Raw genomic sequence first — 25,288 nt, forward strand, 5'->3', positions numbered from 1 at the left:
CTTGTGCTTGTAGATTTTATTAGACAACCCCTATTTCTTCAGTATGTTCCACATTTGATAACGGTAATGTCATAACATAAAAGAAGCTTCCAATCAGATTTCTATAAATATTTTTTATCAATCAATTCATTAATGGCCGGGGGAGGGCTGTTACTAAATTAGGAACACCGTCCCTCTTCTTTTCTCTGTACACTGTAACTTGTCAAGTTTCCTAAATAAGGAATTCAAGTCAGATACAGCAGAGATTTCTATGGTTACTCAATGACATAAAACACTGATGAACATACAGATAATATGTCCAAGGTTTCCTGGAAAGTATCCATGTCACTTTCCCTGTCAATATCACATTTTCCATGCACACACACAGTGAAGTCAATGTCTGTGCTCATCCAGTCAGAATTAACTGACGTTATGCAAGTTTGCATCTCAACATTTTTACAATTAAGTTCCATAACTGAAGATTTCTACTTCACTGCTTGTAACGATGCTGTTTGAAGGACCCATTTAAATGGATGATGTGTTAACTTGCTGTGTTTCCAAAAATACCACTGTCCTTTCACTGTAAACACACAGTTAAAACATCAATTAAGCATCTTCAACTAAACAAATTACTGCACACAGACCAACATTTCTTTACATACTGTAGATCACTATATTTTCGCGACACCTTATTTTCGCGAGATAGTCATTGACTCTTGATTAGCGAGACATAATTTTCACGAATTGTGGTTATTGCTCTACATTATCTTAAAGGAATACATAATTTTCACGAATTGTGGTTATTGCAGTTCAGAATAACATTTTAAAAATTTCGTTCTGATAAAGGAATACTATTGATATGCGATATCTGAAGGTCCACTGTACTTTTCACGCGAGAGCACACACTGTCTCACGTAATTACGCGAAAATAAAGTTCTCACGAATAAAAAGTGATTTACAGTATAGTTTATAACTTTTATTTCAAGATGACGGTGGCTGAAATTCTTAATGTATGTTACGATCGTATCAATGCAGTTTTAAAGTCTATGTAAAGTCTATGTAAATTTAAAGCATCTGCGAATCTCTCCCCCCTGATTTGATGTCTTTTTACCTAAATTCCTTTTCTTCTTACCTCAGATGACTAGGTACTGGTGCATCACCTGTCTGGCCAGAGCTTCTGACCCGCTCGTTTTGTAGATCACCATTAAGTTATAGGCCAGCTGTCGGGTTAGGTCAAACCGATTCTGTTAAATCAAGATAGATTTAATGATATACTTATCTCACTGAGAATTAGAATTAAGTTTTAAATGTTTAAATGTAAATTATAGACAAAAATAATCTCCACCTACCGGTACATCAAATGACTGATGTAAAGATTGCTATGTAATTTCTGATGTAAAAATAATTATATTATTTTTTATGATAAGATTCCTAGGTAATTTGAACTAATTTCTGTATAGTATTATTACAGACCTGCTCATCTTCCACAATGGGGGGAAATGTTAGACCTTTCTTGTAGTAATGTACAGCTGCATAGGTCAGTCCTACAGGAATAAATCAAAAGCCTGAAAGGCTTCAATGGCGTCGAACAAGGAAAACAATTTCAAAAGATCTAAAGACAGGTCAAGTGAGTGACTCCAGTAACATAATAATGAAATTAAAAATTGTCTTAACACAAATACAGTGCAAGGCCTTATGTCCTGGTCCGAATGAAGCAGGGTTCGAATTGACCAGACATCGTCAGAAATATTCATGCTCAATATATCAATCTGATTTCTTTTCAGTCAATCGAAGACCAATGAAGGGTTTTAAAATAAATTTATATGTTATTCTTTCTTATTGCCATTGTCAGAGCGTTGTTCTGCAGTATAGTGATTGCATCTAAACTACAACCATGACTTTACTGTTACAAGTACGATCGACTTACGATAGGGCGCGGTAAATAAATGGAGGAAATGGATAAATACAGTAATACTGGTCAATATCATCGGTTGTTCGGATAAAATCGGATTGAAGATTGTAAAAGTAAAGCTAAGATTAAGAAATTCAATCTTTATAGTCTTATAGTATTCATGTTTATTTTGTAATTATTTCACCGTCTTTAAGGTTGTTCGTATTAAAGTAATCAGTCCCAAAATGTTATTCATGTCGTTTGACACACCCTCTCTGTAGAAATTCATCCACAACAACCATAACGTTTTCTTGCGTAAAAATAAAACATAATATCGTTGTTTTGTAGTAAAATTAATTGAAGATACAATTGATTTAATTTTATATTCAAGCTATTATTCATTGTGAGCGTTTTAAAAGAAACTGATTTACAGCTGTTGCTATTTTCTATTGCGGATGCATCCACTGACACATTTGGTCGCGTAAATCTGACTGATCACTCGATAACGATCGAGCTTCGCTCGACGCCATAAAAATATTATAAAGCTGGCTTGATTGTAGTTCCTTTCATGCATTATTGATTTGATATATTCCAGTGAACTTGAAATTAAAGATGCCAAAGGGTCAGCACTATATATGTTAGTCAACATTTCTTATTTTAATATCCAGCAATCACCTGCATATGGTGTTAATGTCTCTAAACTTATTCAAAACTCAAAGCATGCACAAAGAACAATCAGTTTTTAAAGCGAGGCAGGCTATTGACAGAGAAGTTGATGATAGAGGAAATTAGCCCATTTAAAATCTGCAATTCATAAATTCCACAGCGATTATAATAACCTTGTTAACACATATAATCTAGCATTTGGCCATATTTTGGCCGACTCATTTCATATCAGTTGTAGGCCTTTGTTTTACATGTAATACCAAATTTGACTGCAGAGTGAGTCGCCTGTATGGCTCATTGGTTCGCGGGTCTGCTCTAGAGTTGTGGAGTAATGAGCTAATCCCTATGTGGCTTACGTCATTGCTTATCTTCACCCTTTACATTGTATACAATTCACAGTGTCAGAATCGGTCAAAAGGCACACAAAAAAACCTCCTTTTCTTCTTTAAATAATTGAAGATTTAATGAATTCCTTTCCTTATTTTCCTTGGAAAATTTGTTATAATTTTTTTTTTATTTTATAATATTTACTTCAATTTCTCTGTCTTTAAAAGATATATGCCTTTTTGCCTAACATTTAATTTCCCTACCCAGCTGATGTAGAGCTCTTCCAATGTTATAGTAAGTCTCCTGGCACTCTCCTCTCAGCTCTTTGTAACTGTTAAGAAAGGAAAGGCCCTACAAATACAGGTATACAATACACACTAGTTAGTTATCACAACTTATAAATGGTCTGTATAAATGTTGTTACCATAGTCATATCTGCTAATGGTCCATGTGCCTGAACCCTTACTTAATCAAAATTTAAACCTGCATATATTTATAATTAAAAATTTCTTACATTTTTGTTCAAGAGAAGAATATTTTAAAAGTAACTCTTTTTGAAATTTCTTACTTACAAGTTCAAATATATACTGAAGGTAAACTACATTGGCCCTACTCTAGCCTTTTGTTCCGGATTATACATAGATGTTAACAATTCTATTGTAAAAGAATTGATTTTCTTAAAAAGAATTTTTTTTATGGATTTTGTAAAAACAAATGAACTATCAAAATACACTGTATCTATTGTTATTTGCCAGTGGGAAAAGAACTTGAGATTTTTTTTCAAGTATCATAGGTGGAATACATAATTTAAGGTCTACTTAAGGTCAAGATCTAGTAAATGAAAGGTGCCTACAGATTTCTGAAATTTGAGAAATAAATTCCTTTAATGATGCTTTATAAGTTAAGCTTGGTCAAATAAGGTGTTTCGGGGCATAATTTGTAAGTAAACAAGATGAAAAATCATATTTTAAACTGTCATTTTCAATGAAAAATTAAGAAATCCAGTCATGAATATGGGACTTTTTTCCATATCAGACAAAGAAAATGTATCCAGATAGCCTACAATATCTCAGAAAACGGTAATTCGTATGTTCTTGGACTCTTCTTTAAAATAATGTCAATTTTAATATAGGTATCGGGACTAATTTTCAAGAAATATCAAATTGAATTCATTGAAAATACTATTAGAGCCATAAAGTACGGGAAAAAGAAAGTTGAAAGTGATTATGACGTCATAATGGATCTAGCACCAAAAAGGTAGTCTAAAGACATTTACTAGATCTTGACCTTAAGGATGCTTTGTGCCAATTTGTTAAAAAAACTTGGGTCAAATGATTCTGGATAAAAAGTTAATTGTAAACTGTGAGCAAATAACAGGGAAAGGAACCTACCTGAGTAAGCAGGGAATGCTTTTTAGAGGAGAATTTTTGTCCTGCCAGGTGAATAAATGTCAGCCCTATAAGGAGGTTCACCAGGGGGTCATCGGGACAGTTCCTTAGTACAGCCACGTACTCTCCTGGAAAAGTCAGTACAACAGTATGGTAATATCACAGGGCATTGTATCTGTGCCATGGTACTGTAAAAAGTGGGCTTATTTTAGCACCTCTGGCACAGCAAAAGAAAGATGCTCTACACCACAAATGCCAATAATCAATCATAAACGAGAACATTTTACAACACAAAACATCTGTATCCCTAATATATGTTTATTCCTAACACCACAAAGTTACTGTGCTAAATTTTGAATAATTTAAATTACTTTGAAATCACAAATTTTCATGGGGGTTTAATTTTTGTTATTTTCGAGGTATGAAGAGACCCACGAATTCATGTCCACCATGGAATGTAAACTATTAAATACATAAATACTCAATAATTCTTTCTCCATGAATTCAAATCCCCACAAAGTTTTTTAATCAAACCCTGTAAATTTGACCCCACAGAAATATGTGATTTTACAGTATGTACAGTACACTATTTACTTTTCTAGATTTTCCTGAGTACAGCCTATCAATCATATCCTATCAATATACAAAGCAATTTATTGTAAATGTAAAACTCTCTTATAAGGAAAAAGGTCCTGGAAATATTTATAATGTGTTACATTTTTTTAATAATATGAGGCTGTATACAAAAAGATACGATTCACTTCATAATCGGGGTTAAATAAGAATTACCTTGAAAAAGAAATACATGTTCTAGATGTCATTATTTTTTGACAATAACTACATATTCACCCAAGCTAAGTGTATCTTCTTTGAAAATTAAATTTCTCACTCACCAAGAGCATATTTGTAGGTTCCTGATATTGCTGCATTATGGCCATTTAATAATTCAACAGGTATGTGATCTGGATTCTGCAAACAATCATTTATCTATTCAGTGATCTAATTCAGAGCTCTACCATATCTGAAAATTGTCATTGTTCAAATACATGTACTGGTGTTTAAGATTCCCACATTTGACTGTAATCATGTTATTTTATAATCATGACTTCAATCATGCCATCTTATAAACACTCAGGTATAAAATGCAAATTTAAAAGTAAGAACATTTTAATACTAACACTCAAAAGATATCGCAGACAAAAGCGATTATGTCTGCTCTCTGTTGATATCAGTAAAACCTGATTGAGTAGATTCCACACCTGATTCTTGTTTCCTTCCTACAAAATAACACAAAAAAATAAATTACTCGCAAAATATGGTAACATAAAAAATGTTACAGCATAGCTAAATACTTTTTTTTCTTACCTTAATACAAATTTCCCTCATATGGCTGAAGGCGAAGTGTTCATTTCGTGTGAGTATACATCCCAGTAAACACATAAACTCTGCTTGCTACCAAAGAGAATAAAAGAACATTTATTTAGAGCCCTGTCTGACATTTGGGGGGAAGGGGGGATAAGAAGTTAATCAAACGCTTAAATGCCTCAGTCTTTATGATTAACATATATTTAACTTGGATGCATACACAACGGTTTTTGTAAAAAAATTTTAGTATTGCTTTAGGAAACATGACAGCCTTTATACCAAGTTTTGTGTTTATCATCATCGCAATAATGCTAAATCCATGGCATGCGACAATGTGTCTTAATCATTAATAACAGGGTTAAAAGAGTTTAGCAGAGAAGGATCCTTTAGACTTACGATGTGAGTAGATTTCAGGTTACCTTTAATTTTCCTTTAAACTGGTTATTTGAGCAGATTTCAGGTTACCTTTAGTTTCCTTTAGACTGATAATGTGAGTAGATTTCGGGTTACCTTTAGTTTTCCTTTAGACTGGTATAAAGCGAGTAGATTTCGGGATACCTTTAGTTTTCCTTTAGACTGATTAAGTAGATTTCAGGTAACTTTTAGTTTTCCTTTAGATTTATAATGTGAGTAGATTTCAGGTTACCTCTGGTTTTCCTTTAGACTTATTATGTGAGTAGATTTCAGGTTACCTTTAGTATCTTTAGACTGATAATGTGAGTAGATTTCGGGATACCTTTAGTTTTCCTTAAGACTGATAATGTGAGTAGATTTCAGGTTACCTTTAGTTTCCTTTAGACTGATAATGTGAGTAGATTTCAGGTTACCTTTAGTTTTCCTTTAGACTGATATAATGTGAGTAGATTTCAGGCTACCTTTAGTTTTCCTTTAGACTGATAATGTGAGTAGATTTCAGGCTACCTTTAGTTTTCTTTTAGACTTATAATGTGAGTAGGGAGGTGGGAGGTAGAGGCAAACTTTTCTCACTACCAATTCCTTTCAATATCCATTTCTTAAGCTTACAATACTATATTTCCTTCATATTACTTTCCTTTAGTATAAAGTGGGGGGGGGGGGGCAACCAGCCTTTCAATGAACATTTTAAATAGTAAAAGTATTGTTGGCAATACTCCCCCCCCCCGTTGCTACGTCCCTGGACTGATAATGTGAGTAGGTTTCAGCTTACCTTTAGTTTCCTGGGTTCAAACATAAAGTACGGACATGACATTCCCAGACTGGTTACTTCTAGAAGATCTTCATACATCTTTCTGTTTAACAACATCTCACACAACTATCAACAAATATAAATAAAACACCCTCGTATTTCTTATTGTTTAAAAACATCTCACATAACTACAGTAAAACTCGGTTATAATGAAGTCACTGGGACCTGTGAAATTACTTTGCTATATCCGTAATTCGTTAAAACCATATAAGAAAGTAATTAAATCTATGTAGCTGGGGATCCAAGATGACTTCGCTGTATCCGTAAATTCGCAATATCTGTGTTCGTACTAAACGAGTTTTGCTGTAATAACAAATATAAATTAATAAACACATTTACATGTATCCCAAAAGTATTGCAGAGAAAAAAAACTAACAACTACATGTATCTGTTCATTATTTAAAAATTTCAATGCACAAAAACATACTGAAGAACAAAATTAAATCCAACACAAAATTTCAGTGCATTGAATAGGGTTTCATTTGAAACAATGAAATTTGATTCCTACAAAACCTTTTTAGATGACAAATCAATGAAATTTTATCCCCACAATTAAGTTTTACTTATACAGTATACATTAAAAGATAAAAAAAAGTATGATCATCTTAATTTTCATACCTTAACAAACAAATCCCATAGATCATCAATAGGTATATCTGACTTCACACTTTCTGAAAAAACTAGAAATATGTCCATCGGACATTAATGCCCCACCAAGAGTATATCAGCAATGCAGCATGACAATTTGTACATGTATTAGTTTATCAAGTTTAATAGGAATATATGTATCTTGAATAGTTTCTTACAAATTGAATTTAAAATTTAAAGTCCAACAATTTGAAAATAGAAGATAAATCTCACCAAATCATGCATACGTGCATCAGCTTACAGAAAGAACACCTTAAATGGTTTCTTTGAAAGTAAGCAAGATATAAAATTTAGAAAAGTATGGTCAAGATCATAGAAAAGCTCAAGATTAAAAGTTTCAGATACAGTTGAATAGCTCTCACTAATACAAGTACATGTATGTATCAGCATATCAAGTATGATAAATATCTTGAACATTAATTTAAGAAAAGTTAGGTCAAAATCAAAGAAAAGGTCAAGGTAAGAAAATGTTGATGCAGTTGTATAGCTTACTAAAGTATGTGTCAGCAAATAAAGTTTCATAATATTGACTCAAATGGTTTCTTTAAAACTGAGCTAAACGCTTCTCTAAGGTAAGGGTCAAAGGAAAGGTCAAGGTAAAAAAAAATTGTTGTTGCAGTTGAATAAATGCAATTCAGTATGTATCTGCATATTGAGTTTGATAACACTATCTTGAATAGTTTCTTTGAAACCGAGTTAATTACAAATTAGAATATTTTATTCATTATAAGACTTTGTAATTCCTAATGTAGTAAAATATATGGATTGCAATGTCCTTTTTTATAGTTAGGTAAATTTTCAGGATAGTTTGAAATTTTTTTTAGTACAGTGGACCTTCAGATATTCATATGCCAGATATCCGGATGCTTCAGTATCTGGCAATTTTTCATCGGAATGTAATTTTTTAACATTATTTTGTCTTGTTTAATTGGTAATTCAGATATCCGGATGCTTCACATATCTAGACAAATTGACTAGGAACCAAAGCATCTGGATAAATGAGGCTCCACTGTATTTAATTTATAGACTGAAGGAAAAATAAAACAAACTTCTTGTTGGATGTGACATTGCATCCAATCAAAAAGCAAGGGACACCCCATGTTCCACAGCATTTTTAAAGAATTCTTATTTACCTTTGAATCCTGGTTTGAAATGGTCGTTTAGGATCTCCCTCCTGGTTTTATTAGACACACGACAATACACAGCTAAAATTAACCAAATACATGCATAATATGAGTGTTTTAAAATAGAGTACTACTAAAAATGACTTTTTAAAAATATTTATATAATGCACTTTCCCTGTTTTAAAATACTTTCAACATGGTCAAACTAATAGTAATTCATGAGATATAAATTTACAACAGAAAACTGCTAGATAAAATGTATTCTGAAGGGCCTAATAATCATGCAAGAAAACCTGTATCTTGGTACAAATCTTGAAAATGAGGAAACACATAAAATTTTTTCCTGGAAAAAATAAACACCTCTGCCTGTCTACAAATATGCTCATACCTTTGATGAAATCTGGGTCATTCAGATCCTTGAACATGTTAAACAGTAGCAATTTACAAGTACGGTGAAATTCATCAAACTTTCCCTGTGCATGCAACAGCATACACTTATGCATCAGTAAAGATTTTTCCTGAAAATCAATAAAAATTTTTCTAAGTCTGGGAGTTTCTTGAACTTTTAGCTAAAATATTGAACTTCAGGATAGAAATCAAGATAATCAGTACCTGTTTGGTTAATAAAGCATCTGATTCATCTGCAACAGAGAATTAAATCACCTCAGTTTTATAATTACAGCTTATAATGAATACATTGTCTACTTTAATCTTGAATGAAATATCAATATGTATATTTTAAAAAGCAGAGTATAATTAAATTGCATATAATACATTATTATTTACTGTATCAAAATCCTATACACCTCTTTTGCTGGCTTCTTATTTTGTATTTGTGCTAATCAAGCCTTATGATATTCTTACCCCTGTGCAGCGCTTTCAATGCCTCCTCATGCTTCCCCAGATGTTGCTGTAGTGTAGACAGAGACATCCTAGCTCCGATGTGAGAGGGAGCCATCTCCACAACTTTACTGTATGCCTCCTCCGCTCTCTCCAAATCACCCAGGGAGTTTAAACACTCAGCAAGTCGCAACCACACAGCTGCCTAAAAATAACCACAAGTAAGCTGCCTAAAAATAACAACCACACAGCTGCCTAAAAATAACAACCACACAGCTGCCTAACAATAACAACCACACAGCTGCCTAAAAATAACCACCAGTAAGCTGCCTAAAAATAACAACCACACAGCTGCTTATAAACAACATCACAGCTGCCTAAAAATAACAACAACTAAGCTGCCTAAAAATTGCAACACCAAAGCTGCCTAAAAATAACAACCACTAAGCTGCCTAAAAATTACAACAGCAAAGCTGCCTAAAAATAACAACCACTAAGCTGCCTAAAAATTACAACAGCAAAGCTGCCTAAAAATAACAACCACTAAGCTGCCTAAAAATTACATCACCAAAGTTGCCTAAAAATTACAACCACTAAGCTGCCAAAAAATAACAACCACTAAGCTGCCTAAAAGTTGCAATCCACAGCAGACTAAAAATAACACCTCACAGTGGCCTCTAAAGAATTACAAGCACACACCTGCCTTAAAAAAATAGCAACATTGCAGCTGCATTTAAAAAAGTGCCCAAAGAGCTGTTTCAAACAATTACAACCTTTAAAGAAACTGCAGCCACATAGTTTTTAAGGACAATTGCATATCGAACTCACCAGATTATAATTTTCTGAGCACACCAGTCTCTGTAGAATGGGTTTTGCTTCTGCATAATATCCCTGGTCAATGTAGGCTTCTGCCACGTCTAAATATAGATCTCCTACCTCCTCCACTTCCTCCTCAAACAAGGGTGCCACAACCACCTACAGGTACATACATATAATATAAATGTAAGGACTGATCTATGGTGAAATCATTTAATTGATACCCCATCCACATTTTTTTGTATTTGTACAATATATACAAATAACATTTTTATTTTTAAACCTTTATAATAAATGAAATTTCCACTACAAGACCAAAAGCAAATTTTGTTCAGTCATCACATCATAAATTCAGTTTTATTATGATTTTTTATATAAGAAATTCCCCCCTACAAAAAATTCAATAATCCAACAAGAGAATGGAAAAGGAAATTTGTATAACACTGAATATTATATTATTTAAAGCACACTTCATTTTATTTTAACAGAACTGATACACTCTCAGTGTTGAGATATCTTACCTGTGCTAATGTATCCAGTTTGCTCTGTATCAGACATATTCCGAGTTTGACCCTTAGATCAATGGGAAGCAATTCTGGAATAGTAACTCTAAAAAAGAAATTAGTTAAATATTACCTCTCTGGAAATAAAGATTAATATAACAAACTGATATAAGATTGTTATTCAACATCCCCAACTGTACACATTTCACTGTTTAAATTTATATGAATTTCTTAAATATTTCTTTTAAATATGCAGATATTTAAAATGAAACTCCAATCTTACATCAATTTTATGAAGATTTTCTAACACTAAGTACATATTTTAAATGAAACATACGAGACAATTTGTACCGCACCATTCTCTATAAGTGAGATGTTAAGAGGAATGTCCCTGCTCCATTCTCTGTCAATGTTTAAATCAAACACAACACCGCAGTGATTCACCAGCACCTGATCAATAAGACAATAAAAAAAAGGCTTCCAAATCAGGAAAACCAAATAGGAACTGTAAAATAGGGATGTTCACAAAAGAGAAACCAAAAAATGTATTTTCAAACATTATACATGTATTATATGAACATTTTTACCTCCTGTATTTTTCACAAAAATTCAAATGATAAATTTTATAGGCAAAATACATGTACATGAAAATAAACTTAATAACAGGTATACACATAAAAAAAAACTGATGACTTTGAAAAACTCTGAATTTAAGTGCAATATAGTGTGATTTAGAAAATACAGGTGACTCTCGATGGCTTATAACAAACTAGAAGTTTGAACTGAAATCTCTACTAGTAAGTTGATCAGATCTCTCTAAATGAGATTAAAGTGAACCTCGTTCTGTGTACCCGTTTTTCCCTCTATATAATTAAGCAAATTTACTCCTGATCTCTCGAACTTCTATCTCTCGAAGTTCTCTATCTCTCGAACCAAAATCTTGGTCCTGTTACACATATTTCATTGAATTTTACTCTCTATCTCTCGAAGTTTTGATTGCACGTTTATACATGCCAATCAAGCATAAAATTGATGCAGTCTGGACTTACGTGGAAACAATGAAAGCCAAAAGTTGAGCTGGCATGGAGGTGTTAATTGGGTGTTTACATAGATGACACTACACCTGTGGGTCGTCCGTGTTTTGATTTAATTAATTGGTTATTAATTACAGGGTAAATTATAAACAATTTCACAACTTATTTCGAATTGAAACTGAGACGATAATTTTTAGAAATTTAATTTATAGATGTTCGTTTCAGCAAGTTCCAATAGACTATGAACTTTTATTATGATTAAATAGAGTCTAAATAATTCCAGCACGGCAAATATTGCACAAGAAAATTCCTATTTCAAGGACTGAATACCGATTAAGAAAAATCTGGTGAACACTGGTGAAGGTTCCGATCAAGCTGCGGAATAGCCAAACCGACAATGGCTATTCGGGTTTCATGTAATCATGAACAATAAAAACAAATAAATACTGAAACTTTAGAAATTCGTTTTATTTATTCGAAATACAATCATTGTTGTTGATATCACGTAAATTACCTGTCAAATACGATTGAAAACGTGTAATTACTTTATTTACATATACTTCCGGTATCTATAAAAGTAGAACATCGGTGATTGGAAGAAGATTTTCAAAGGATTTTTTATATATTTCTATCTCTCGAACCCTTCGATCTCTCGAACTTTTCTTGCGGTCCCTTGAACTTCGAGAGATCGAGAGTCACCTGTACAATTAAATTTAGAGAATTTACACGTTTAAACACATACCTCTATGGCTTGAAGAAACATCTTTTGTGCAATTAAGAGCTCCATAAATAAATTCACATCTAAAATAAACACTATTTGAAAGGCACTTTTCAATTACATTTATTACATATCAATATTATCTATCACTAGAGTTTGTCGTACATTTTTGTTTCTGAGAATCTGATTTACCCTCTTTGGTGTAAGTTCTTTTAGCTTAAACTATGAAATTTTCGTTTTATTTCTTGAAACACTATGACACAAATTGTGTTCGATACAAAACCTACTGCAGACAAAACTCACCCTCTGCTGCTACACTTTCTGAGTTGGCTTCAAATGCATTCTTCATGGTTTCCATTGCAGACACTTTATCATCTTCCTCATAATAATGCTGAGAAGTTCCAGAAGCAAATTTTAATATTTGATCACATACAATATATATACATTGTGCATTGTACTGTAGAATGCACATGTTCTTAACAGTATGGGTTCAGGGATCTTCATCAAAATCTTACTTAGCATTCTGTTTCAAGATACAACATATACAAAGATTTTGTTGCACGCAGTTCCTATTTTCATATGCGCATTTTGCTCCAGAATGAAACAAAATTTAGACCTATATTTAAATTAAACTATAAAAATAATTCTTTAAAAAAATACATAACACATAAGAGATTGAAATTAAAAGGTAAAAAAAACCTATTGTTTTGGTATTATAATTGAGATTTAAAAATACCACGACTTAAATAAAATCAGAAATGTTATTATATTTAGCCCTACCTTTGTAATTGTTCTGGCAAGTTCCATGTACCGCTCTCCATTCTCGGGAGGAGTGATTTTCAACATTGATTTATAGCCCTCTAGAGCCTTCTTCTTGTCCCCTAGCTCCTCGTATAAATGACTCCTACTCCAGTATAAGTCAATGTTATTAGGATTCTGGGGATCTGCTCGTATAGCTACACGTTGAAAGGGATTTATTATTAGTACGTCTTAAATATTCTACAGAGACTCAAGGTAGAACTTAGTAAACTCATAACATTCATCCTAAAACAGACAGATGGCGATTCCAATATACTAAATTGTACTCTTCAAATTTGTTGGAACTTTCATTTACATGTACATTTAATACTGGATGCATTTAATAACTTCATTTAAAAAAAAAAAAGTATGCAAGCTCTCTAAATAAGCTTACATTTTAACAAACTCTGAGTACCTTTGCTATAACAAATGACCGCTTGTGATTTGTCCTCCAGTTCCAAACTCAACTCAGCCAACCTTATCCAGCTGTCACGGTCCACTGGGTTCAAGTACGCTGCTATCAAACTGTACTGAAATGGAAAAAATCAACATAAATGTAAATTAAACTTACAATGTATTTCTACCCTTCAAAGAAAATTGGCTTTTGACTCCTTCAAAATTGTAATTGGTAAAAAAAAATTTCAGTTAAAACCTGAAGAGATTTCTTTAGATCCCCTTGATCTTCGTAAATCATGCCTAGTGTCTGAAAAGGCAGGTGTGCCTCTGGTGCTACAATTAAAGAACAAATCTATTAAAATTCCTGATCCTGTTGGAAATTTTTCTGTTGTTAAATATTGATTTTATACAACTGCATGAGTTTGCTTCATCTTCTTTGACTATAAAATTTTTAAACATAACCCTGATAGCCTTACGGACAAGATCTAGTAAATGACTTTAGACTAGTTTTTTGGTGCTAGATCCAATATGATGTCATAATCAAACATATAATCAAAAGTATATTTGTTTTAATAGTACTGTATAAAATACATGCAACACTTTTTACCCTTGGTATTCAATGACCTTAAGTCATTCGCTACTGAACTTTATACACACATTCTATATCCTTCAAAATATTGGTGTTTAACATCAATTGTTTATAAAGTTCTTTGAAAAATAAATTAAATTTGTTAGGCTTTCTAAATACTCCTGAACAAGCAAAAGACCTTACCCATCCTTATAATGTCTAAACAAATTGAGATGGCTTTCTCGTGATCCCCTTTAGCGTATGTCAGATTAGCTTCTCCCATAAGCCCCTCCAGATGTGCTGGTAAATCACTAAACTTCTGAATAACAATGTACATGTCTTAGTAAATTACAAAATTCATAGAACAACAAAGCAAATGCAGCACACATAAGACTACAAAGAGGAAGAGTGGCCTTATTTGTTTATAGAAAATATTACCGTAACTTTGTCATCATACAAAAAATAACATGTCTTGTAAATATCATATTTCATTCAAGATGCCTTCACTCAATCTGGTTGTTAAAATCTTACCTTTTTCTTTTTACCTGCAATAAAAAATATCTGTTGTAGTTATAATAAAAAAAAATTCATAAAGTAATAATGAACTAAAACCATATTTCTTTAATACATGTGAATCAAGATTTCAACATTTCATTTATCAGAGTGTGAAGTAAAATAAGTAAGCCCACGAGTTTTCTTTTTCGGAGACTTGTCATCGATGTCCTCCGATTGACTGGTGCCCTCTACTGGTTTCTCCTCCTGAGTTTCCTCTGTTGGCATGATAACATCTGTCACATGAATTGTCTGTACGACGTTTTCCAGGTCAACAGGAACATCTGGATGGCCAGATTCCATCAACTCACTGAACTCAGCAAAACTGATCTTTCCTGGAAGAGTAAACAAAATTTGCATGTAAAAAATCTAAATTTTGCCATGGCATCTTTTGTTCAGATATGGAATTCATGTTAAAATGTTTGTTATATATAAATAAAAAAAAAGAAGAGTGAATAACAGGATATCCATGGGCTACAATGCTCATCTGTGTACTATAGCCAGAAGAAAGCAGATATTAGTTTGTTTTTTTTTTGTTTTTTTTTTTGGTCATGATTTGATCAAAGTTAAATCTATATTACTTTAAGATTCTACTGTATAAATATGACTAATCATGGCTTTGATGTTCTTGAGAAGATTTTTAAAGATATTTTGTACTTATTCTTTTGTTGAGAAATAAAATATATTTTTTGTTTACAGAATATCTAAATTTGTGTTAACCTGTCAGGTACTGTAATGTTGGTTCTATTCCTGGCATATTGAATCTGGGTTCTTGACCATCATTGGCCTGCACGACCTGATAACTGGAGGGTCCTGGTTCTGTCACCACACCAAGGTTCTGCAGTTCATCAACCGAGGTCATTTCTATAACCTGTTCAGTCCCATCTCTAGCCTGGTCAGATGATATTGTTGCCAGCAACCCTAAGTTGGCTAGTTGATCAGCTGGTACCTCCAAAAACTGTACATTCTGGAAAGGTTAAACAAAATATATGTTTAAATTTTATAACAGTTTTAAAAATACAGTGATATGCTGTTTTAGGCCATAATAAAAAAACCTTACATTCTCATCCGATTTTTTTTAAATCAAGACGGACGAGTTTTATTATATATTTTTTAATTTTCATCAATTTTTCAGAATTTTTATTGACATGGTCGTTCAGTGCAGATTTATCTTTAATACCCAAATAAAAGTCATAGTAGAGGTCCATTTATCTCATACTACACATCTGACATCACCAATCTTTCACAATCAATGGCCCTTAATTGTTTAACATATAGCCATTATCATCTTTTCAGCTATCAAAATCATGCCGACATTCGTGGGATTTAACGAAAGTTGATTGGTAGTTGAATACTGATCAGAATTCAGACAAAGAAAAACAGAAATGAAAAAATTGAGGCGGGGGTAAAAAATCGGGCCAGGCAGGATAAGAATCTATGAATTTATTTATTATGCCCTTAGCAGGGCTTCTCAGTTTTTATTCTAAAAGACTGGAGTTTAAATAGAATCAAACCATTCTGTTTTCTCAATTTCAAAATACATATGTATGCTGAATATGAGTGGTCACTTTTGTATACTTGCAGCTTTTTGTCTATTTCTTGTAAAAGATGTATTTGTTTATACAAAACTGTCAATAAATAGCTTTATCAAGCTATATTTAATATGTAAATAAAGCTATATAGCTAACTGAAGCTATACGGCTAAATCAAGAGATTGCACGGGTTATGTTGGTTAATTACTGTTAATCAGGATAATGTGTCAGAACGGTTTCAGTGTTTGACCCGAAAATACGGTTTAATACCTCTGCGTGAAGGATGTCTGCACCCAAGTTGAATTCATTGTTGTTGAGTTGATTGATCTATGATGGTATATGTCGTTATATGTTCTTCAGATGTCTGTGGGACACCATCTTCTACATTTTCAATAGGAATATCGATGGGTTTTCTGTCATTGCCCGCCATATTTACATCGTACATGCGGAATATCGGGCAAGATCTCCGTATTCTTACGAAAAATCCAGAGACCCTTTTTAAATGTCCTTGACACTCTCTTTGGTAACTCGTTCATAGGTTATTCACTTTAGCATGGTGCCCCATTCAAACAATTCGTCTACAATTTTTTTTAAAATAACTTCCTTCAATATAACGACCAGATTATACATGTATATGTAAATGAAAACAGTTTTCCCCATGTTAGAAATGTTTAGAGATGTGGCTCACTCTTTTTCGATTTTCATTTAAAAAGGAAAAAAAAAACTTTCGCGATTTTCAAAACAAACTTAAAAAAAAAAATTGAAACAAAAAATGAATGTATACCACATGAGAGAATACTGTTTATGTTTTTAAGGAAAGGAATTTAAGGGTCTTTTTTCAATGTATTTTTCACTTTGGTCTATTTGCACTTTTTGTGTCTAAGGTATCTTAAATTATACTTAAAATTTTTACTGCTCTGTAGACGAGGTTTCTTACTTTTTCCATTTTAAAATCATGTACCACGAAACCGTTGTTAGATTAATTTGTTACCTGGCATGCCAGAACCACAAAGATGAGCCCAGCATAAATGTCTTTTTTAACGCTTCTTCTGTCCATATCAATCATTTTTAGCTTAAAAAATTAAGTGGTGGTTCATCCCCTACATCAAGAAATAGGGTTTTACGTAGGAGAAAGTAGTTTACTTGTAAGGGTTTAATTCTTTTAATTATTCCAAGAAATTTCAGTGTTGGATTTTTTTCTGAAAGGTTTGGAACACCCCCTCCCCCACCCCGGCCCCCAAAGTAAATCCGAATCAGGCGTCTGGAGGTTATGATCGTAAACAAAAATGAAAACGAACAAACAACCAAAGAACATTGACGCTCTATAGTTATAAAGGGACAAAAAAAATACCGGTACATGTATGTTGTCAAAGCAAAACTCTATCCTTCTATGATGCAAACCCACAGAAACCACAACACAGACAAATTAACGGAGTAATATCTATAAATATTAAATCAGGTATATAATATTTTATTTCATGAAATGGTATCGACAGGTAGACAGATTGTCTTCCGAATGGCTAATAATAAAACATGTAAATAACGCTGGACGACCTGAATCCAATTGTTACTCAATGTAAACAGCACAGAATTAAATCAAAGGTCTACGCTTTCAGATTGTAATTTTAAGGGTATTGCTTTATATATCACAGGTTATTATGTCCAGTTTATAGATTTACATCATTACGTTTGGTACGATTATTGTTTTTTTAAAAATGGAAAACTGTTAAAGTATTATTATAAAAAATACATGTGGGTTGAATAGATTTCATTTTACTTTCGAGGCTTATTAAGCCCCAGTTTGGGATTTACTGAATTAAATAGTTTTAAAAGCAATTGTTCTTGTCTGAAAATCAAAGTATTCTTATTATTAATAATTTTGTGAATTAAAAAGCGTCAACATACAAGTAATTTATTTAATGATATAATGTATACTCGGGATAGGGAAGATTTGATTTTTCTTAATAAAGAAGACTTTATCAGAGAAGATGTGTTAATGCTGAACAAGATGAAAAAAATAAACATGCACCCCCTCTCTCTCTTTCATTTGTTTTAAGCAGAGAGGAAGGGAATCGCGACATCAATTCATGATTGCTAATATATTTAATATACATGTATATGTACACACAGGTACTTGTGGAAAGGAACCCCCCCCCCCCCCCCCCCCAGTATACACCCCTGGTCAAAATATTTTTTTAATTTTTTTTTCTCATGAATTATGTTTCTAGTACTTATTTACAATGTATTCCATATGAAAAACCCAAAAAATAACATAGATTTAACGATATGACTTTTTGGTAAATCGTTAAATCTATATTATTTTTTGGGTTTTTCATATGGAATACATTATAAATAAGTACTAGAAACATAATTCATGAGAAAAAAAAAATAAAAAAATATTTTGACCAGGGGTGTATACTGGGGGGGGGGGGGGGGGGTCCTGTCCACAAGTACCTGTGTATGTACATCCAATTTGTATTTGTCAATAATCCCAGAGAGATAAATTTAATAGCTAAGTTGCTATTTATCTTGTTAGAAATCAAGTTGATAATGTGTTTTTAAAAGTTTCAAATATAACAAACCATATGCTGTCTTTCAATTTTTTATTATTTATTATAAACGTTAAATTAAGATTTTTCATATGAACAGTCGATAACTATAGTAAAATTGACATGTATATGAACTTTTGTGATTATTAATAAATAATCAACTTTCATTGAAAATTAACACAAAAGCTTTACATTTCTGTTTAATACGATTTCAAAATTAGTTGAAACTTTCTTTAAAAGGAGCTAATTTAACTATGTACATGTGTATCAATGTTACTCAATATAAACAGAGCGATTAAAGCTAAAGAGTAACGTTCGTAGAAATTAGAGGCTAATTGTAAAGGACTTAGGCATCGCAAAAATGCTAAATAGCCATCTTACCGAATTTCCCCGCCAAATTTAATACGTCTGGGGACATAGATACTGGATATAATGATTGGGGGAACCGTGGACGCTGTCACCAAGGAAACGGGGATCTTATATATATTCCAGGGTTGAGGAAATCTGGACCATTCCGATATCGGTCATAACAAACCGCATTTGGGCAAGAATAAGATCCAGTAAAAATGATTGGGAGTCTGGTACTTGTAGCTTCTCTGATTGGCTGTAAGTATTTCAAATGATAGCAGACTTAGTTTAGTAACAATGCCAATGCCTTATATCCTATGGAAACCAGAACGAATTAGTTTTATAAAGGGAAACATGCATGGCTGGAATTTTTTGTAAATGAAATATAAAAGTCAAAAACATTATCTAAATTTCCCCTATTTTAAGTATTGTCACAATTTAATTCTTTATGAAAAATCGAACCCACTTTTTTCTACAGTAAGCCAGTGCGCGACATTTGTTATTGAACCCTATAACACCTCTGCCCCTATCGGAGGGACCGGGACCCTCGCCTGTATCGCGACTAACCTTGGATCAGACAGCGTGTCCTGGAAGAGGGTAACTTCTTTAATCTGTTTCCTTTCTTAATATTCGATGATCTAGCTAGCAAGCAAAATAGCAAAAACGGCCACATAATCAAAGGGTTGAAAGTACTTGTACTGACATCTCAATGTTGACATAAATTCAATAGAATATATCTTATTCAACAGAAGCAATCTTCCGGAAGTGGTTACGATTCTCTGACTTTCGGAACCAACATTGTGACATCCATTCAGAATAAATACGCAGTATCCGGTACAGCTAACCTGACAATTCAGAACGTGGCGGCTTCAGACGAGGGGCTTTATCAATGTGCTATCGGCTCCACAGTACGTGAAATCTCCTTCACACCAGTCAGTAAGTATCAATTTATATTTTCTGAATCCGTATATTTAAAAAAGACATTTATCATTGATTATGTTTTAGTAATTTATAGGGGTAATGAGCACACGAGTTTTCTAGCTGTTACAGATTTTATGATTATTTGCTATAAAAAATAATAATAAAAACCTAGTGTTTAGGATTTCATTTTGACACGTTTATTCAGTGTAGTTTTTGGATACATGAGTTTTATCTTGAGGGATGAATTAATATGTGAGTGCGAGTATTTAGCATGTCTGTTTCCCCTTACTAGTTTTACCAACCAATGTTTCTGTGTACTGGGAAAACTCACCATATGCTGGAAATAGAGTCAACATCACCTGCCTTGCCACCTACGGAAATCCGCCACCCTATCTCAAGTGGTTCAAGGGAGTGAACCAGATGGAACTGACCCAGAATGCATACTACTATACAAACAACGTCAGATCCAGCGGTGAGTACATTTAAAGTCATAAAGCTTATAACCATATACAGAAGGCGATAAAGACCGTATAAATACCTAAGAAATTTAAGCTCATTATATATATACGTTGTACTAACATGAATAAACTACAGCCGTTTGCTATCACGTCCATTAAAACATTTATTAAAGGAAAAGGTTCAGTTGTAACCAGTTAATGACCAAGCATATTGACATGTCTTCTTTTGGTTTTAAAAGGATACGGAGATGCGGTGAGCACAATGGCGCTGATTCTAAACAGTAATGACCAGAACCAGGAAATCCGGTGCGAAGCTGCGTATGACGGGTACGAGAGAGCCATGGAGTACACCCTCAACATCCAACTCAGTAAGTTGACATTGGATTGATTATAGATAGTGTATTTAATATATATAGGTTATTATAGAGGAATGAACAACATATGCTATATTTTTTCGATAGCAGTCAAAGTCAAGAAAATAAGTTCCAAATTTTAACATAAAAATCACCTTTTTATTTTTTCAGGCGGTGGACCATCACTGAAGGCCCAGGGACTCCTAGCTGCCCTGTTTGTTGCCTGCAGTCTGGCTTTCAAGAGTTTATAATGGACTGCAGAATCTGATTTAACTCTGTCATGTCTGTGAATATTTACGAACAGAATCTCTTGAAACAATTTTGCTCGATCTCTTAGACAGCTTTTTTCGTGTTTTGGTTTCTTCTCCATGGATTTCCGATGTGGGTCTTATATAGAATAGGTGCAACAAGATTGCATGTCAGAATTGTGTTATCATCTCAAAAATCACGAAGATCAGAAATGAGACAAATAAGTTGCTCTTTGCTTAGTACTGCTTTATAGGCGCCGAAGCACAGAGTCCGAAGAACAAGTAAAGAAGAATATTAACATTTTGAATGTTTTGTTTTTCATGTGTGTTCTAGTCAGTTTACTTTGGAGCCCCTTTGTCATGCGAGGTACCCTGCTCAACCTGGTATCATACTCCTTTTCTAAGCAAGTGTACGTATTATTTGATGTTCCTACATCCTGCATAAGGTCCACAAAAGACGAAATATAAACAAATGGAGAAGGAAATTTTGTCTTTGTTATCGAGCATTTACTTTCGATTTTTCGCAAGAGAGTCAAATGACTAAATATTCGCATGTGATATCAAACCTTACTCCTATTTCTAATACGCATATATCTTAATATATTTATTTTTGTAACATAATACTGATATTTTTGTTTTTGCTTTCAATAAATAAATTCGTTTTAATATGAATGTTTGAATATCACAGGGGTATTTATTTACTAAAAGGTTGTCTCTTCAAGGCGTGACTGTGATAACTTGTATATATTTTTAGTGAATTACGAATGTGAAATTGTAAATTGATTGATCGAATAAATTGACATCAACAATAGACTGTTGTTTTAATTTGGTTCAATTAAAAATGAGCGAACTACATTGATTGGCGGGGGGGGGGGCTATATGTGTCAGGCGCGGATCCAGGAATTGAAGTTAGAGGGGGCGCCAAAAGTAGGCAAGAGGTCTGGGGGCCGCCGTGAGGCCCCCAGACCCCAGCTCCTGGATTCTAGAGATTTTGTAGGGTAAAGATGAGGTCTACCAAGTAGACATATTTACATTTTCTAGACGAAACTGTGATTTATGCTAACTTTGACAACCGGGTGCGCCCCCCCCCCCCCTTAAATCCGCTATTGTGTGTCTATATTTCGAATGAAGTGCACTTGCAGAGTTCACTTAACTTTTCAGTGTGAATTATTTACGAGGGTGCATATGCTAAATGCTTATAATCTGATTGATATATTATTAAAACCTGGTTTATGTTTCTCATTCTCATGACTTTAGAAATTTGGGGATTTTTTACTGAAGGCCTGAATAGGTTAGTTATCTTTTACAACTCCGATGGTTCGATTGATTCTTATTTCCTCGGCAATATTGAATAACGTTTTATTTATGTGTGCCTCAGTGGTTCTATAATTTCTTTCAGGCACGTTGTATCGATATTGAAAGTTGTTATTTTGTAAATTTTGTAATAACCCAGTAATTTCAAAATTTACAACATGACGGGGGTTGGGGTGTGATTTTTGAACCCCTCCCACTTTTTGTTGCTGAAGCAGAAAAATTGAACACAGTGTAAATTTCGGCATTTAAAAATGCACCGAAAGGTTAGTCTTGGAGACTAGTCTTCGGTCAAGTTAACCCCCCACCCCCCTTGAAATAGGATTTTTTGATTTATAACTATACGTACGTACTGTCACTGATGAATATTTCTATATATGTTCTTTCAAAGATTGTCTATAACCCGAGAGAAACAGCAACTTACAGTTTTCAACAATATACGGAACATTTATTTACTCAATCACAAAGTATATGTCGATGGACTATTTCATCTGTTGAATTTTATTCAACTAAAATGACCACATACATGAAGAGTAATTTTCAGTTCTATACCTTGGAAAGACAATTTTATTTTTGTAAAACGTGCAATACTGAGCCTGTAAAATTCAGTCCCTGTGTACCGGTATACAATATGTGTAGCCTTTTGTACAGGTAGTCAATTAATGCAGATTAATTTTATTAAATATTTCCACGTGCCAAGAGATTTCCTGTTTTAATTAAACTTTTTTAAAAATATAAATCATTACAATCTCCATAATTGTAATAAGAACAGAATACACCGGAATGAAATAAGTGTATTCACATTTTTTTTTATAGAGAAAACAAACTACTTTAGCGAACCTAAAGAGAATATATTTGGAACTCTCAAAAGGCATATATTAAGTTTTTAATAAACTTACAATATTTCCCTCGAACCCAATCTATTTTAATTCTAAAAAGATACTTCCCAAGGCTCGCTATTTTTTCTTCTCATCAATATTTTCGCACTGACTAAATTTGTTGAAATTTTTTTTTTCATGGTTCGCGTTTTCCCTTTTTATGATTTGTTAAACAACTATATCATATCATATTTTTGTGAATAAAATCGTTTACTCTCGTTTCGTTGCCAAACGCAGATTTAACATTGTGAAATTAATCTATCCAATTAAATGCCCACCAAGTCAGAAAACAAATAAACTTGTTTAAAACATGACTAGAGTGTACAAATAATTGTCTGGTGATATCAACAAATAAATATTAATTCTGGGGGAAAATCTTAAAAATAAACAGATCAACGGGATACTATTTATCAAAATCGTCAAATAGAGAAAGCTAATTTTGTTTTCTGAATTTACAATTATTTTAGTTTCCTTTATATACAGTCATTATTTTCCTTTCGCATAGAATCTCTTTTGGCAAGAGAGCTAAAACTAATCAAGAATGCATATCTAGATAGCACAATGTCTGGAGAGAGAGAGAGGGGGGGGGGCTTTTTGGTCCCTTGGAATGTTGACTTTTAATATTTCGTCTTTATCAATTCAAAATTCACCTTAACATCAAGTTTTGATAAACTTGCGTTATTAAACTCACAATACTTAACAGTATTTCGAGTTAACGCTGTCATTTTTTACACTTTCCTCACATAGTTTGCTCCCCTCCCTAAACTGAAACCATGTATCCATCCCATGCGTACTGACAAGAGGGTAAATGGTAGAAAAGGAGTTGAGATTGACAAATGACAATGCATTTGTTTGAATAAAATATAGGCGTGAAGTTGAACACAAGGCAACTACTGCAGTATAGAAAAAAAACTTCAAACTGGAACTGTAAAATTAACATTCCTAAATCTTAGTCATACAAACTGAAGGTGTATATAATTTGTTATGTGTGAGCGTATTTTGTTGTTATTTTTGTTTCATGGAGATATCAAAAAGCAAACCACGTTTGCTGTGTGCATGTATAATAATGGGAAAGAAAAGGTTCTGTTCTGTTATGGATAAGTCACTGGTCTAAAAGTTTAACCCCCCTACAACCACACATACACACACAATCACCCCCCCCACCATCACCCACAAAGGACGACGATATATGTCATACATTAATTTTACATTTTTTTTTCATTCTTTGACCCTTTGCAGACACTGTTGTCTACCAAAAGCTTTAAAATTCTGTTATATTTGAAAAGGATGAAGACCAACGACTGGTGTCGTTTATGGGCAATATTTTCTACTCCTTCCAGTTCTTCCCCATTCTCTGGACATCTGCCTCCAAATCTCTCCGCCAGGTGTTCTTTGGCCTCCCTCTCTTACGTTTTCCTTGGGGGTTCCAGGATAGGGCTTGCCTTGTGGTGTTCTTATGTGGCTTGCGTAGAGTATGCCCTATCCATCTTCACCTTCTCTGTATTATTTCAGTTTTTTCAGTTTCTATCGGGGCTTGGTTGGTTCTTTGTCAGTTCTTTATGAGAACTGCCCTTTGAAATTTGCCATATTTCACAGTGTTTACCAAATTTCTAGATATTACTCAACCCAATACAACTTCTTCCTGTTTTTCTATTTCTCCAAAAAGAAAAGCATAAAAGATGAAAGAGAATGCCTGTGAATTCAAAGAGTACCAGGTAAGTCACCATGATTTACTTTTGAGTCAGCATGATATAAAGTCAAAAGATGTATCATCTGACAAGATTTTATGATTCTAGGCCTTAAAGTAGGCAAAATATCAAAGTTTTATCAAAACATAATTTTTGAACAATTT

General features: G+C 33.2%; 2 protein-coding genes across 2 annotated transcripts; one reads left to right on the forward strand and one right to left on the reverse strand.

The window, feature by feature from the left end:
- LOC134240421 (general transcription factor 3C polypeptide 3-like) lies at positions 1-16,842 on the reverse strand. Its single transcript, XM_062722514.1, has 27 exons — positions 16,641-16,842; positions 15,559-15,805; positions 14,976-15,173; positions 14,818-14,831; positions 14,491-14,605; positions 13,975-14,051; positions 13,738-13,852; positions 13,305-13,480; positions 12,828-12,915; positions 12,549-12,607; positions 11,110-11,222; positions 10,791-10,878; positions 10,282-10,428; positions 9,478-9,658; positions 9,226-9,254; positions 9,002-9,131; positions 8,623-8,694; positions 7,460-7,521; positions 6,803-6,907; positions 5,617-5,703; positions 5,430-5,528; positions 5,145-5,220; positions 4,255-4,379; positions 3,127-3,214; positions 1,453-1,523; positions 1,112-1,223; positions 1-559 (listed from the first exon to the last, which is right to left on the reverse strand). The coding sequence occupies exons 2-26, from the start codon at positions 15,698-15,700 to the stop codon at positions 1,113-1,115; spliced, it is 2,568 nt and encodes an 855-aa protein (XP_062578498.1). The 5' UTR covers positions 15,701-15,805; positions 16,641-16,842; the 3' UTR covers positions 1-559; position 1,112.
- Positions 16,843-19,313: 2,471 nt separating this feature from the next.
- LOC134240438 (peroxidasin-like) lies at positions 19,314-21,632 on the forward strand. Its single transcript, XM_062722529.1, has 6 exons — positions 19,314-19,525; positions 19,746-19,864; positions 20,017-20,203; positions 20,481-20,660; positions 20,886-21,014; positions 21,171-21,632. Exons 1-6 carry the CDS (start codon positions 19,486-19,488, stop codon positions 21,248-21,250), a joined length of 735 nt encoding a protein of 244 aa, XP_062578513.1. The 5' UTR covers positions 19,314-19,485; the 3' UTR covers positions 21,251-21,632.
- The last annotated feature ends 3,656 nt before the right edge of the window (positions 21,633-25,288 follow it).

The sequence above is a fragment of the Saccostrea cucullata genome, unplaced genomic scaffold (assembly GCF_032062105.1).
Source record: "Saccostrea cucullata isolate Sc308-1 unplaced genomic scaffold, CSIRO_AGI_Scuc_v1 ctg246, whole genome shotgun sequence".
Lineage (NCBI taxonomy): Eukaryota > Metazoa > Mollusca > Bivalvia > Ostreida > Ostreidae > Saccostrea > Saccostrea cuccullata.

Coding starts and splice junctions, on each gene's coding strand:
- LOC134240421 (XM_062722514.1), bottom strand. CDS start 15,700: ATGACCTCGGTTGATGAACTGCAGAACCTTGGTGTGGTGACAGAACCA. Junction 9,132..9,225: donor ATGCTTTATTAACCAAACAG/GTACTGATTATC, acceptor ATTGATTTTCAG/GAAAAATCTTTACTGATGCA. Junction 7,522..8,622: donor TTTCAAACCAGGATTCAAAG/GTAAATAAGAAT, acceptor ACATATTTCTAG/TTTTTTCAGAAAGTGTGAAG.
- LOC134240438 (XM_062722529.1), top strand. CDS start 19,486: ATGATTGGGAGTCTGGTACTTGTAGCTTCTCTGATTGGCT. Junction 19,865..20,016: donor ACAGCGTGTCCTGGAAGAGG/GTAACTTCTTTA, acceptor CTTATTCAACAG/AAGCAATCTTCCGGAAGTGG. Junction 21,015..21,170: donor CACCCTCAACATCCAACTCA/GTAAGTTGACAT, acceptor TTATTTTTTCAG/GCGGTGGACCATCACTGAAG.